Source organism: Cuculus canorus, chromosome 3, assembly GCF_017976375.1.
Source record: "Cuculus canorus isolate bCucCan1 chromosome 3, bCucCan1.pri, whole genome shotgun sequence".
In the NCBI taxonomy this organism is placed as follows: Eukaryota; Metazoa; Chordata; class Aves; order Cuculiformes; family Cuculidae; genus Cuculus; species Cuculus canorus.
In genome coordinates, this window is record NC_071403.1 from 56,105,661 (window position 1) to 56,121,016 (window position 15,356).

A 15,356-nucleotide genomic window follows, 5' to 3' on the forward strand; every position below is an offset into this window, starting at 1 on the left:
TGAAAACTCTTATGGTTGAAGGGAGTGAGCATGGTTCTGTGTTTATTACAATATAATCTATCTGCAAGAGCAGCTACTCACTTTGCAAAAAACTACAGTGTTACTTGTTTATCATGTAAAGGAGCAAAAAGATTGTGATTCTACCTGTACCTCTGATAGTCAACAGGATTTTGTTGTAGTATAAAAATACTCTTACTGGCGGGTTTTTTGTAGTTGAAGAGCTGCTTCTTGAAGGAAATTCAACTTGGAAAGATAGGCTAAGTATGTTTTAATATACCCAGCTACAAATTAAATTGAACATTCTCTTGACTATGTGGAAGAACAATTAATAGAGCAAATAACAGCTAGTACCCTTCACCGCAGTAAAAGAAATCCAAATAGCAATATTTGTTTCTCACTTTATCAGAGGTTGATGCTTTACTGGTAGTTGATTCTCTTCATTAAAGATATGCTGGCTGTGCATGTTTGGAAAACGATAGTTGCCTTGCTGATTTCCTGCCTGCTGGTAATGTGTTGAGTCAGATGGCTGAACTAATGCATGGTACAAAAGGATGGATAACAGTAAGATTAGTATACTAGTGTGTCTCTTTAGTTTAACTTATGTTCAAGTCTGGGAAAAATACTCAAGTCTAGTAAAAATGACAGTTGCAAACAGCCTATTCCTTTAACCTTGAAGTTAGACCTCAGTTGTGTAAGATTTAGTTTGATTGTTGCGAGGTTTCAGTTCCCTGGAGAACCATGTTTATATAGGTATATTTATCTTTTAGAAGATTATTCAGGTGTGTGTATTTGCAGTGAATTTAAACACTTTTTTTTACACTGGGTTGATGAAAAATGAACAGCTTTTCAAAGCTGACTGGTTATCTTAATCACTTCAATGTGAAATTGAAGTTGTTTAACAGTTGTAGTAGAGGAAATCGGTGACAAGTCTTAAGTGCCATTTTCTGTATGTACTACAGCATAAGTACAAGCAAGTTTGCAGATGGCACTAAGCTGGGTGGAAGCGTGGATCTGCTGGAGAGTAGGGAGGCTCTGCAAAGGGATCTGAACAGGCTGGACTGGTGGGCTGAGACCAATGGCATGAGGTTTAACAAGGCCAAGTGCTGGGTCCTGCACTTGGGGCACAACAACCCTGTGCAGTGCTACAGACTAGGGGAAGTATGGGTAGAAACATGGCTAAAGGAGAAGAACCTGGGGGTGTTGATTGACAGCCAACTGAACATGAGCCAGCAGTGTGCCCAGATGGCCAAGAAGGCCAATGGCATCTTGGCTTGTATCAGAAACAGCGTGACCAGCAGGTCCAGGGAGGTTATTCTCCCTCTGTACTCATGAGGGTTTCACTGTACTGGTGAGACCACACCTTGAGTACTGTGTTCAGTTCTGGGCCCCTCACCACAAGAAGGATGTTGAGGCTCTGGTGCGTGTCTAGAGAGGAGCAATGAAGCTGGTGAGGGGGCTGGAGAACAAGTCTTATGAGGAGCATCTGAGAGAGCTGGGGTTGTTTAGCCTGGAGAAGAGGAGGCTGAGGGGAGACCTTATTACTCTCTACAACTACTTGAAAGGAGGTTGTGGAGAGGAGGGAGCTGGCCTTTTCTCCCAATTGACGGGGGAACAGGTCAAGGGGAAATGGCCTCAATCTCTGCCAGGGGAGGTTCAGACTGGACATCAGGAAAAAATTTTTCACGGAAGGGGTCATTGGGCACCGGCAGAGGCTGCCCATGGAGGTGGTTGAGTCACCTTCCCTGGAAGTGTTTAAGGGACAGGTGGATGAGGTGCTGAGGGGTATGGTTTAGGAAGTGTTAGGAATGGTTGGACTCGATGACCCAGTGGGTCCCTTCCAACCTAGTCATTCTATGATTCTATATTCTTTTTATCTTTTCAACACTTTGAGTAAGGTATTTAATGATATTAGTGAAATTTTTACTTGGTAGTTCTCATATAAATTTCTGTCACTGATTCTTCTTGTATAATATGATTCATGTGTAACTACAATTTGCAGCAAGGTAAAACTGTTTATTAGCATATTTAGTCTTCTTAATGGATTCTTTTTAAGACTGGTGCTTGAAAAAAGCTTAATTGTACTGTACATATTGTACAGCAGTTTCATAAGCCATCTCCACAGGTTTTCTTATTGCTGTGTAACCTGTCTGATTTGTTGTAATTTGAAGACTGTCTCCGTAAGGAATTGCAATCCCAAGTTATGTATCATAAATGTTATCTGAAAACAAATAATATTTTTGTTTAACATTTGTTTCCCACCAAAGTAATAATGTGTCTCAAATTCAGAATTTTTTTACTGTTACACTTGTGGCCAGTTAAAAGTCTATTTAATATTACAGCATATGTTGCCCTTTTAGCTCTTATTCTGGTGGTAGTTGGCAGTATATTAATAATGAGAAAATTTCTTGGTGAGTGTTTTTTTTTTTAAAGCTAGTAAGTCGATGCCCATTTCTACAAGATCCAAATATCCTTTCCTGTCTGAATGAGGATGACCAAATTTCATACAGCATTTTAATGGTTGTACATGGATTTCTTCCTTTCTTTGTTGAAAATACCATACAGAGCTACATTAGTTAGGATATGTACTTTTTCACTACTGTCATTGCTTGGTACTTCTTGATCAGTGTGAGATTCATAATGGGTTCACATCCTGTCATTGTCAAACAGAACATTCTTCATTGGAATGTGTGTGTGGGGAAACCTCCTAGTTTTGCAGCATTAACAATTAAGGGCGAGATTCCACTTTCAGTACTTTAACTTTAGACATTATTCAGTTCACCCTTTATGAGGTTTTTCAGTCACCTTTGATCTACCTCCTTTTAATTGGTTCTACTTTTAGCACAGCTATTGCCACTTTGTTTTAGAATCATAGAATCAAAGAATGACCTGAATTGGAAAGAACGGTCAAGAATTACTTAGTTCAACTCCTATTCCTGCATAAGACAATCTCAACATTCACACTGAGTGCTTTGTCCAAATGCTTCTTGAGTATTGTCTTGCTTGGTGCCATGACTACTACCGTGTGATAAGGAACAGTGTATTTTAAAGCAGTATTGTATTACTGTCATACATGGTCAGTTTAAAAAATGTAAACTGGGAATGAGAGGAACTAGTCAGTCCTATTCAGATGGGTTAGATTCCAGTTGAACTGATGCGAGCTGTCAGGTCAGTCACTTCTGAAACAGTATTTTATGTAGAGACTTTGCTTTTAAAAGTACTGGTATAACTTTGGTTTGTTATGCTAGCAGGTGAGAATTAGAGATGTTCACTTTTTAACTGAGTCATTAGCTTATGAATAGGTATGTTTGCCTTCTCAGTTTTTCATGTCTTGCTCTATTGGGTAAATTGCTTGGTTGATAACCAGTGATCACAGGTCATTTTTAGATGTTACAGGAACAAAAGCTTGATGCCAAGATTCAGATTGATATGATTATGAGGTGTCTTCATCAGCATCTCAATAGCAGTTTATTTCTTTAATATTTAAAATGCATAATATTCTTCACGACTAATCAACTAATGCTGACTTTTTCTTTTTTTTTTCCTTTAACTCACCTAAATATGTATGTATAGTTCAGGTATTTAGCTTGTTTAATGTATGACTTTGTGCATATGCTGTAGAAGATTCAGTTTTATGACAAGGAAAAGACTGATACAAAGCTATGTGGAAAATTTAGAGAGGATATAGAATATGCATCTTCACTTGCGAACAATTCCTGAAATTCATTTTTAGCTACAAAGTTTTCTGTTCCTTCAGGTTGCCTTTGTATGTGGAAGATCTCCTTTGGCCTTAGGGGTAAAACTCCCATGACATTACTGTGTTAGTGAATAGTTAATTATTTTTGGGTGATCATGGAAGTAAAAAAGTTCTCCCTTCATACAAAAGAGAGTGTATTAACCAATGGATTGCTTTCTTGTAATTGCTAACTCTGTGCAGAATGGTTTCCAAAAGTTTGAGAAAATTAACTGTGTTAATGTGCTTTATGTTATTCTTTGTAAAAGGTGAGTTTTAAGATGCATCCTTGGAAAGCAGGAAAGAATCCAATGGTGCTGTTTAGATCTTTGAAGCAGTTTTTCTTTCACTGTTTGATTTCCTCTCAGTTCCAAGAATAAACAAAACTGAAATTGAGTTAAGTCCATTACCATTTTAATTCTCCACTGAAGTTCAAAACTGGTTGTTTTGGAGGGTCTCAACCATGTATTTGTTTAGTTTTTGCTTTAAAGGTTGTAAAAGAGCATCTGTCTTTTACTTTTCGACACTCCTTGCAGGACAGCAGAGAGTGTGGAGATTTCTTTGCTGATGCCAAGGGGGATTCTGATGAGAGTTAGGCTATTGTTCTCTGAAGTGCTCAGTATAGTTTTTGAGAGAATGTCATTCTGGCTTTAATTGGATAGCTTGCTGTTACATGACTTTGTATTTGTTCAACTTAAATACATTTCTTACGCTGAAGATACCTGTAGAAATTGGACAGCAATTAACTCTGTCATGAATGGGTGGATTTAAACATGGGGAGCATGGAATAGTATCTGGGTAGAAAAGGTCAGTTGCAGACCAATCAGTCTGCATTGTTCACAAAGAGCAGTTTCAAAACCAGACAGTAAACTGAGCTAAAAGATTGTTTTTGCTTTAAAAAAAATGCAGCTGAGGAAATAAAACCATGGAAGTTCTGTCTGAGATGATATTGTTAAGCTGATGTTTTTCAAGTATCAACAAGTGATGTTGTTTAAATCTCAGAATGGATAGCGCATTTCATTTTTCTGATCAAGATTAGTATTTTGTACAGAATCATGTTACTGCTGATTCCCCTGCAAAGTTATCCAAGTTGCTTTTTTATTATGGTTAGCTGCCAAACATTTGATTCATGCTACTGGTTATGGATAGAACAAAATGTCAAACAGATTTAGCGGCTTAATGCATGTGTAACTGCGCCACTTGTAACTAAGCGTTTGAGGGCAGCTTGCTGCTAAAGGGAGCTAGGGTATAAGATTTTTTTTTTTTAAGTGTAATAATTTAAGTTCTGTAACAAGCAGAACAGTAAATGTTAATTTACTTTTACTGAGCTATTGTAAGTTTGAAGCAATATTGAGACTTAACAAGAGATGAATATTCTGGATCCATTTTCCTAATTTTTAATGTTGACTTTAAAAACATAATTTTCCTTGACTCTTAGAAGTTTTGTTTAGTTGTACTGTTTTCTGTCTGTTGGCTAGTTACCTCAAGAAGTTTTCAATTTTAAAAAGATACTCCTTTGGATGTTTATGGATACTGTTTGTCAGTTGCTAGATGATGGCAGTTTAAAATACCAAGTAGACTGTTGAAAGGATTGTTCAACTATAATATTAGGAACTTATCAACTGATTTTTATGTTAAAGATGTTTAGGGTTTTTTTGGAGTGTAGTGCTGGGATGTGAGGAGACAAAGGATTTAATCTCAAATGTACTTTTGAGTTTACCAAGAAAATGAGACTGTTTAATCCTCTTATATTATTTTCTTAACTACATGCAGATTGCCACTATTGGATGTAATGCAGGGTTGATGAACTTTTGGTCAGACCTATTCTGGCTCTTCTGACATACCACTGTATTAAATAATGTAAATACAGGGTGTAGTATGTGGAAACAAACACATGACTTAAGCTTGCCAATTACTTATGTTAGAGTTCAATGTTGTGCTCTAAACCAAAACTACTGAGGTATGAAAATTTGTCAGAAGTGGACTGGCTGTTTTATCAGCTTTGATGCTTGATCACGCTTGCCTGAATTTTTATTTTTTTACTCTGTATTTATTTATGAAGGAAAGATGATAGCAATATTCTTTGCTTGATGCTCAGGCAATACTAGCAGAGGATGGGTAGTGTAAGTGCTTGCCAACATTTTAGTGTGTTCACTGATGATGCGTGTAGGGTGCAGGTCCACATGGCACGGTATTAAAAATGACTTGTTTTTTTGCTAGCGTTGCTATTTCTGCTGCATCAGCAGAATAGTAAATCACACTGGTGTTAAGTGAAGACTGTTAAAATTGTGATGAATAAAAACAAGTATTTCTTTGCCAAGTAAGCATGCTAAAGCTGCTAGATTAGAAAACACGAGTTGCAGTGTTCCACCAATAATAAAGCACTTAAAAGCTTATTGTTGACATTTATACAAAGAGAATAGATGAGTGTGTTCTACTTAGTTTTGAAGTCACTTTGATGTAAACCTTACAACTACCCACAACAGTAAGTTTTGCAAACTGCTCTTGTAAAAAGAAATGGCTGAATTTTGATTCTGAGAGTGCTGACAAATTGCTGAAAGTGCTGCCCACTTATCATTGGACTGACAGTTTAATCATCAAAAGTGTACTGCTAGATTGGGCTCAAAGGAACAAAGGAGAACAAACTAGAGTTTTTCTAAGGCATTAAAAGATGAACTGAAATTTGAAATGCAAACACTTTTTTTCCCATGACACTGTTGCATGACTTGTGTGCCATATTCTCAGTGGTTGTGTCCAGAATTTAGTTAATTTTCATTTCTTCTGAGAGAAAGTGCTGATCCAATATAGTGCATAAATGTGGTGATGTCATGGTTGTTTTGGTTCCTGTTTTAATTTTCTATCATAAAAGTTGTATTTAGATTTGGTATGTGCTGTGTCAGCAAGGTTCTTTTGGGGCAAGGGGTGAACATCAGCACGCTGCTTGTCTTGTAGTTTGAGCACATGCTCTGTGTTAGCCTCTTTTTTCTGCCTCCCCCCCCCTCCATTCTTAGTTACAGTTTTCAGGTGCGTTGTTTACAATATTATTGGATGTTGCTTGGAGAAAACCTGTCTGTTATATAAAACTGGTATCTAGTTTCATTTGTCTAATTGATGGGTAAGGCCTCAATGGAACATGAAATAGATGGTCTGCCTGGATAAACCCTGGATCTGTATTCAGTGGATTTGGATCCTCCAAAGTGATTATTGTACGTCTGTATGTTAAAATATTTGTAACCTTTGTTTGCTAGTTTGGGGAACTGATAGCAAAAGAGTTGGAAAAAATATGTTTTGATTAAAAATACCTCTTAAACTCCTGAATGGATGATCCAGTAACAGTTGCGTGTAGTAAAAGTGTTTTGTGAAAATATTAACTTTCTGGCACGCATTTTGTTGCATTTCACATTTTATAAAAACAACAAACAACTTTAAACTTCTTATTAGCGAAGAATAAGAAAAGACTTGAATCAGTCATTTTCACTACCCGACCCTCAGCTCCTTGTATGCTTATCTCAGGAATTTTAATAGACTTACTAAAGTTCTGTGATGGATAGTTATTGGAATTTTTCCCAAAAAATTATTCTGGAAAGGTTGAAGGCATTACGTATGCTTGGTTTTAGTGTTGTAGTTTGCAAGAAGCATTTATAGCATATATTATATAAGAATTAAATTTTCCTGTCAAAATACATAAAATTATGCTGTTACTTAAAAAAAAATCGGTGTCATTGATATTTTGGGCATAACTTTGATTTCTATGAAAAAGTAGAAAACTGAAACTCGGTGTTCTATGCATCACTGAGATCCAAGTACAGTGTAGATTTTTAGCTGTATGAACATGACTGTTTTTCTGGCTGTACCTCTTAGATTTCTAACTGTGAATACTTTGCTCATAACTTTTTTTTTTTTTTCACAGAAACCAGCTTGTGGTTGAGAATCTAATTGTGCAGTGCTTTGCTTCCTTAAGGAAGTGTGCTTAATGGTGTTATAAGATGCTTAGCGTTTGGAATCATTCTAAATCTCTTGCTGATTGTGGCTGTTGGTTTGTTCCACCCACATTTGCTGTGTATTGTAAGAATCAAGAATGATGGATAATTAGCTCTTCTGTGACAGATAAACACTTCTTATTTCAATAATAAAATTCTGTTTGCATTGATGGCTTAACATTTTGTTACACTTAGGAAAGGAACATAGGCTGAGAATGGCATTAGTTTAGCTCTGTTTAAATGACTATAGCTAAATTAGAGCAAATTGTTAATGTCAGAAGATTTATTTCAGTTCTTCAAATTCTTAGTTATAGTTGAAATAACAGTAAAAAATGCATTGGCTTAAAAAGTGTCCGAGTCTGCTTCTCTTTCAAAAGATAAAGCTTTATAACTTAAGAAGAAGCCTTGATGAATAAAAATTCTAAAGCTGAGGGCACCGGGGAGAAGAATGTTTTGCAACTATGAAAGTGATAGGAGAAGAATAATTTGAACCTTTTCAGTGATTTCCTGCTTTCAATATGCATGCCGAGTGGTTTATGTAAACCATTTTACATAGCAATTGAACAGACTTAAACGCATGTGCAGAATCTTACTTCCTCTGAGGGAATGATAATTGACAGCTGAAAACCAGTAACTTCTTGGTAGGTTTTGATGTGATGACAGATATTCATCTGAGCACAGTCCTTCATGTGTTCAAGAGGGAAAGAATACCTTATTGTTGACTGTCATGAAGAAATCAAAGTAGTACATCTCTGAAAGCAAATGTAGTCAGTATAAACAGTGTGTCCTGCTTCAGATCATATCTTAGAAAGGTGTCAGAGAGGTTGAAAAATACTGTGTGTAGATGAAGGAAACAAAAGATTACATTACTTGCATAGTTTTCAGAGACAGTGAAAGAAAAATGTTCTCCTGGATGAGAATGTGTGTCATTGCCACTGTAGGTGACTGTCATGCTTTATTAAGGTGGAACAAGATAATTATATTGAGACTAGTTCAGCTTTTTTTTTTTGGGTCTGTTCCTTCACTGCCCTGCTGTGAGCAAGACAAATTTGTCATTTACTACTAAACTTATTACTTAAAACATGGGCCAGAGTATTGCTAAAATTGAATAATGTGGAGTTTAAAATTCATCTGAATTACTGCTTCTACCTATAGTAGAGATGAGTACTTAGATCTTTTCAAAGGGAGATTGATTCCTGCATTTGCAGAGCTCACAAGTTTTAGTGATAGGGTGAAGCTGCTGTGTGCTTTTTTTTTTTTTTCTCCATATCTACTATTGTAATTAAGTATCTGCCTTTATTAACTCCTTTTAAATCCCTGGAGTGTTGTACAAACTAATTACCACTGCGGAGTTAAGATAGAAGTAAAGTAGTTAGAACTGTACTTAGATGTTTGCTTTGAAAGCAAAGCTTTCCTTGTTTTGGAATCAGTTGGCTTCCTGTGAGATACCATGATGGAAGAACTTGTAGAGAATTGTAAATGTAGAGGAGCTAAAGCCTTGCAAATTAACTTGGGAAGTGTAATTTCATGAGGCATACCAAAGAAGCTTTTGGGACAGAAGCTTGGTTATGCATCCGATTATGTGAAATAAATCTAAATAAAAGTCCATTTTCTTGAGTTCCTCTTACTGCAATGATGGGTGGACTCAGTGGTAAAAATCAAAGAGGGGTGCTTTGAGGGTGTGACCTTCCTACTTTTCTACTGCTCCTGTCCTTAGGTTTTTAAGTATTTTAGAACAGAATAAACCAGATACTTGATAGAGGTGTAAGCATTTTTTTCTAACTTTTCTAACGTGCTGATGCTGAGACTTTCTGAACTCTTACTGCTGCACTTCCGATAAGCTGCTGAAGGAGGTGCTGGAAATACAGTAGCGGATAGTTCTGTAGATAAATGTAGCTATCTAAAGTGAGTGACAAATTTGCAAGATACTGAAGAGACAAGAAGCTTGAATTTGGTTTAATGGAAACAGTCAAGGGAAAGGTGGTCAAAATTCAATACTTTTATATGGACTCTTGTTGAGACACAAGAGATGTGATTAAACAAGAGGAAGGTATCCGAAAAAAAATGCTGTTAACAGTAGAAGAAAATAAATAATCTTCAAGATCTATAAAAAGATTGAGTTGAATCTGGAAAAACCCAGGATGCACATTAAGCAGATAAACTTCAAGAGTTGTGGTTGGCTGGGCTAACAAGTTCGTAAGAGAAATAGATCGTGTTCCATCTGTAGTTAGAAGTGAGAGAGAATGGATGAACTGGAGATTCAATCTATTTACTTTATAATTTAAGTAGTAGTCCTTCAGTTCTGCTAAATTACAAGATAAGTGAAGAGAGAGGCTCCTAGGTGTGTTATACAGAAAGGGAGTTTGGAGACCTAATCAGCAGTTAAAAGAAAAACTGGAAATACTTGCTTGTTATTTTGCCTTTTGCTTCTGAATGCTTATTCTGAGGTCTTGGGAAAAGTATCTAAGGCAAGAGAGAAGATAAAACACCAAGAAGAAGAAGAAACAGTGACACTTGAAGAGCAAATGATAATGCTGAGTTGACTCTGTCCCTGTGCTGATGTTAGTCAGTGTTACCATTGACTTGAATGCAGAGGTGTGATAGAATTTGGTGGTAGTCCTCAAGTCAGCTCATCCTACTGTCTATGCGTGTTCTGAATGTTTGGCTTTACAGTGTCATGAATGTGGTGTTACAAGCGTTTGCAAAGGAAAGATTAAAATAAATGTTCTTTCTCTCCTGTGAATACTTGGGAGTGTAATGTTTATGATGGTATTCTACATGAAAGACACAATTCAAAACGAAATTTTCAGTGCAGCTACTCTGTAGCTGCTAAATATAAATAAAAATGACTGTGTTGCTACTTATGCTTCAGTACTTCAGCAAACTGCCTAACTTTGTTTCAGTGTTGTGTAAGTTAATGGAAAATCTGAAGAGAATGAAAAGGAAACAAAAGTCTGCCAGGAGATAATAATATTTGTTCAAAGAGATGTGCTAAAGAATTTCTTTATGTACTGAAGCCAGTATAAATACTGCTTGTAGTTCTGAGGACTTTGTGCTTCTTGCCAAAATTCAGTGTAGAAGCAGCTGTGGATTTTTTCCTTGAGCTGTGATTATATGATGATGAAATCTGTGTTGTCAATTTTAAACAGGTGTTAACCACCAAAACATTATACATGATTGAGTATATCAGTTTCCAGTGGAGAAACATCTTGTTCTTGAATATGCAGAGTAAGTTTCTTAGAATTAATTCAGACTAACTTGGTTGAAAATTAGGTTTACTGCATTTCAGAGATTTGTCATTTCTATTGCTCTCCCCCCCCAAGCTTTTCAAGTGGTGAAATCTCAGCTATAAATCATTTGCCAAAGAAGAAATTGATTATGAAACAGGCCTCGTTAATGTCTTGTCTGCTGCTAGAATTTCATGTGGTTTCCTGTGGTCAGATGAAACTATAAAATTTCTGTTTCCAGTTTCATTTCAATTCTGGTATCTTGAAAGCAGTGGTAACAATTCAAAGTAAAAGTCTGGAATTATTGATATCCATTTTTGCTTTACAGCACGCACTATCATAAGTCAGTGCTTTGGGAACAATACCTATTTAAACGTTAGTTTTCAGTTTGGAACTTGGTTAAAGCATTCATTTTAAGTAATTATTTAGTGATATTGGAATAAACTAATAGAGGAAAAATTTATACTAGTTGGAATTCTTTTAAGTTACAAAATGCGATTTTTTTTATTCTTACAACAGCAAATTAAATTACAGTTTAACGGTTCTAAAAATGAAATATAAGCTCTTGTTAATTATGGGGTTTGGCTCAGTAGGAGAAAGCTGTGTGTCTGTTATCAGATTGTGACAGTATGCTGGATTTGAATTGTATCCATTTTTAACTGTCTGGGTTATAACTACTCAACTACATCTTGAAAGTAAATAACTCTGTGGGCAATACAGGTTTAGTTGGTAGAAAAAGTACTTGTAAGTCCACTTGTCACTTTCCCTGGTACTGTTGAGGAGTTTCTCATTATGTTGCGATGAAGTAGTAGGACTTTTGGGCATGTATAGAGGTTCCCTCGTCCATGATGCTGTACTTGGCTTCATTTTTTTTATTATTTTGCTAGGGGTTGTCAGTAGAACAATATTTGCTGTGTTTTCACACCACTTGCTCAGTAACAGCACCCTTGAGTTGTCAAATTTCTCATTGCTGAGAGATGCACCATTTTTTGTTTTCAAATGCTTTAGTTAATCTCATAACTAACAAGTAGTATTTTTTATATTAGGCACAGATTTCTAGTTTTTTTCCTATAGTTTCTTTATTGTAAAAAAAAAAAACTTTTATACACTTTTTAGGTGATGTGAACAGAAGGAAATGCAGATAATTTTAACTTCAATAACTGAATTCCATAAACAGGATGAGTAGGCAGCAAATGTAGGCATAAAGAAAATGTGTGCTGCAATTTGAAAGGAAAAAAAAAAACAAAACAAAACCCAACCATTGTCCCTTCCTCTCCCCCTAAAAAAAAACTAAACAAAACCAGACTAGATTTTTCCTTTGAGTTACCATGATGCTCATTAAGAGAGGAAAAAAAATGACATTAATCTTTGGGAAAGATTAGAAAGATAAGACTGTCATACTAGATTATAATCTGTCACTGTTTTTAATACCTAATATACCTTTTTTTTCCTCCCACAGAAATTAGCAGAGTACGGAAAGACATGTATAACGACACATTAAATGGTAGTACGGAGAAGAGAAGTGCAGAATTACCAGATGCTGTGGGACCTATTGTACAGTTACAAGAGAAACTATATGTGCCTGTAAAAGAATATCCAGATGTAAGTATATCTTTTTAGTCCCTAAATTATTTTTTGATTCTTGTGGTTGTCTTAGATGTAAATTTCATGTTATGTGACTGTTGGATCACACTGAATTGCTTTTGATAAGATGCTTCTTAGGGAAGCAGTTTTGGCTTGATTTGTAGTGTGTGAATGGAGAAAGGTTGTGTTAAATGCCAAACTTTGTATGGATTATAAAACCATAGGCCAAGTGTAATGTCCTATACCTGGGTTGGGCAATCCCGTTTTCAGTACATGATTGGAGATGACATGACTGAGAGTAGCCCTGCAGAGAAGGACTTGGGGGTGCTGGTCGATGAGAAGCTCAACATGAGCCGACAGTGTGCACTTGCAGCCCAGAAGGCAACCGTGTCCTGGGCCACATCAAAAGAAGCATGGCCAGCAGGTCGAGGGAAGTGATTCTGCCCCTCTATTCCTCTGTTGTGAGACCTCATCTGGAATACTGTGTCCAGTTCTGGAATCCTCAACGTAAGAAGGATATGGAGCTGTTGGAATGTGTCCAGAGGAGGCTACAAATATGATCGGAGGTCTGGTGCTACGAAGACAGGCTGAGAGAGTTGGGCTTGTTCAGCCTGGAGAAGAGAAGGCTCAGAGGAGATCTTGTAACAACCTTCCAGTTACCTGAAGGGGGCTACAGGAAAGCTGGAGAGGGGCTGTTCACAAAGGCTTGTGGTGGTGGGTCCAGGAGGAATGGCTATAAACTGGAGAGGGGCAGATTTAGACTAGACATTAAGAAAAATTTCTTCACCATGAGAGTGGTGAGACACTAAGATGAGTTGCCAAGGGAAGTTGTGGCTACGCCATCCTTGGAGGTGTTCGAGGCCAGGTTGGATGGGGCCTCGGGCATCCTGATCTACTGGGATGTCATGTATGTCCATGGCAAGGGGGCTGGAACTAGGTGATCTTTGAGGTCCCTTCCAACCCAAACTATTCTATGATTCTATGATCTAATATCGGAATTATGTTGTTCATTCAGTATTGTCTGTCAGTCCTGAGACACTTCGTAGTGAGTTTTATGAGGGAATTAGCTCTTGGGACAGTGGTTTTTTTGGTCTCACTATGTCTCTAAAAGTCAGTTGAAGAATACTTGGAGACCTCTTAGAAACTTTCTAGAGACTATACTTAATCTGAATTACTGATTTCTTTGTACCTGTGTAACCGGTTCTCTTGCGTATTGAAGTGTCTTTATCTTGCGATTGTTCCCCCCGCCTCATTAAGCAAAGCTCCTTGCTTGTATGCCAATGTTATGTTCTCCATTATATGTACTCTTCTCTTTTGAGGGAGGATGGTTTCATTTAACTAGAAGAACTATTTAGAACTGTGGTCTGAATTGTTTATTAAAACAACTTGGGAAAAATAGTCCTGTGAAAGTCTGACACAAATATTTTCATTGATCACTGGCAAGATCAGAAATGCTGTTATTCCTCCCTACTAGAATCTAACTGTCCTGTTGCAGTGGAGGAATGCAGCGACTGAGTGAGGCATTTGCACATAAGTGTTTTAAAGTGGAGAAAAGTACAGAACAGCAAAAAATGGAAGTAATGCTTGTGTATTTCTGTGGCTCCTCTTTATATTAAATTAATCTCTCCAAATTGAGCTTTATTGTTTTAATAGTGCTTATAACATACAACCTCAAAGTAAAGCCTCATTGTGCCATACTCCATTAAGAAAAGTGCAAGTCTCTCAAAACGGAATATTTTAGACAAATGTAGTTTCTCCCTTTGCAGCGCTTACAAACTTATTTTGTTGCTTTTAGGTTAAGATACCTGCACTGGAATGTACAAAGAACTTGCATAGGGACAGTAAGGACATCTTTAATATATATATGTTCATATACATATATATATAATATAATATATATATATGTTCATATCTCTGCACATATGTATATGTACATGCACACATATCCCCAAGCCAAAACTAGTGATTCTTTAGGAGCTTTGTGAAGCTGCAGATTTTTGAGAGGAACTATGCTATGCAATTGTTCCGTAAAGTGATATAAGTAGCTCTGTACTTGGATATCTCTATATATTAGAGTTATATTGCATACTGGCTTTATAAAACATAGCTTAGTTTTTGAACTCTTTATTTTGTGACTCAACAATGCATCCTTCGTGAAGAGTTGCCTTAGTTATCAGTTTTAGTTTTTACAGAACTTGATGTTTGCTGCACCAGTATCATGAGATAGGAGAAAATCAAAAGGGTTGGATTTCCTAGAATTATTGTTAAACTTGTTCTTCTAGAAATCAAGGGTGGAGTAGCTTAGCTCTTCACTGCCATTTAATTATCAAATACAGTGTAAATAAGCAGGAAAGAGTTTCTCTAGTTGCTGTCAAAGCACTTGAGTAACTTCAGGCGTACAATTTCTCTAGCTACTGCTACCTCTTTGCCTGCCTTCAGAATGCCCTTGAAGTGGTCTAATTTATTTTAATAGTCTCTTGAAATTCTGAATTTGTAAGAGTTTGATTTGTATACATGTGACTTGGAACAAAAAGATAGTTGGTTGTTGTGGGATTATGTGAAATGTTTGCCAGAAAATGTACAAGTTTGACCACTATGGTGGTGCTTGGCAGTTCAAGCTTCACTCGGGAGCCAAGCCAGTGTTCTCTCCATGCTTCTGCCCGTCTACATGTTGCCTGGATTTGTTCCTAGCTACTCAGAATGGGATCTGTGCTGCACAGCCTCAGTAATTGGCTAAGCAGCTAGAATATACCACTACATACGAATTAAAGCTGTGATTTTGTATGTAGGCCCTTTTTAAGTTCTTTCTGCAAGTTAGAAAGCAAATAACTTGCT

General features: G+C 36.7%; 1 protein-coding gene across 7 annotated transcripts in view; it reads left to right on the plus strand.

Moving 5' to 3' along the window:
* Positions 1–15,356, plus strand: part of QKI (QKI, KH domain containing RNA binding) — a 152,874-nt gene that overhangs the window by 25,672 nt on the left and 111,846 nt on the right. For 6 of the 7 annotated variants that reach the window (XR_008449392.1, XM_054063932.1, XM_054063933.1 and 3 more), the window contains exon 2: positions 12,397–12,539. Coding sequence is in view for 6 of the 7 variants with exons in the window: in XM_054063932.1 (XP_053919907.1) it covers positions 12,397–12,539 (143 nt within the window). In the remaining variant the exon portion in view is untranslated. Of the gene's footprint in view, positions 1–10,916; positions 10,939–12,396; positions 12,540–15,356 lie in introns of those variants that run through there. The other variant, XM_054063931.1, reaches the window with a different exon arrangement.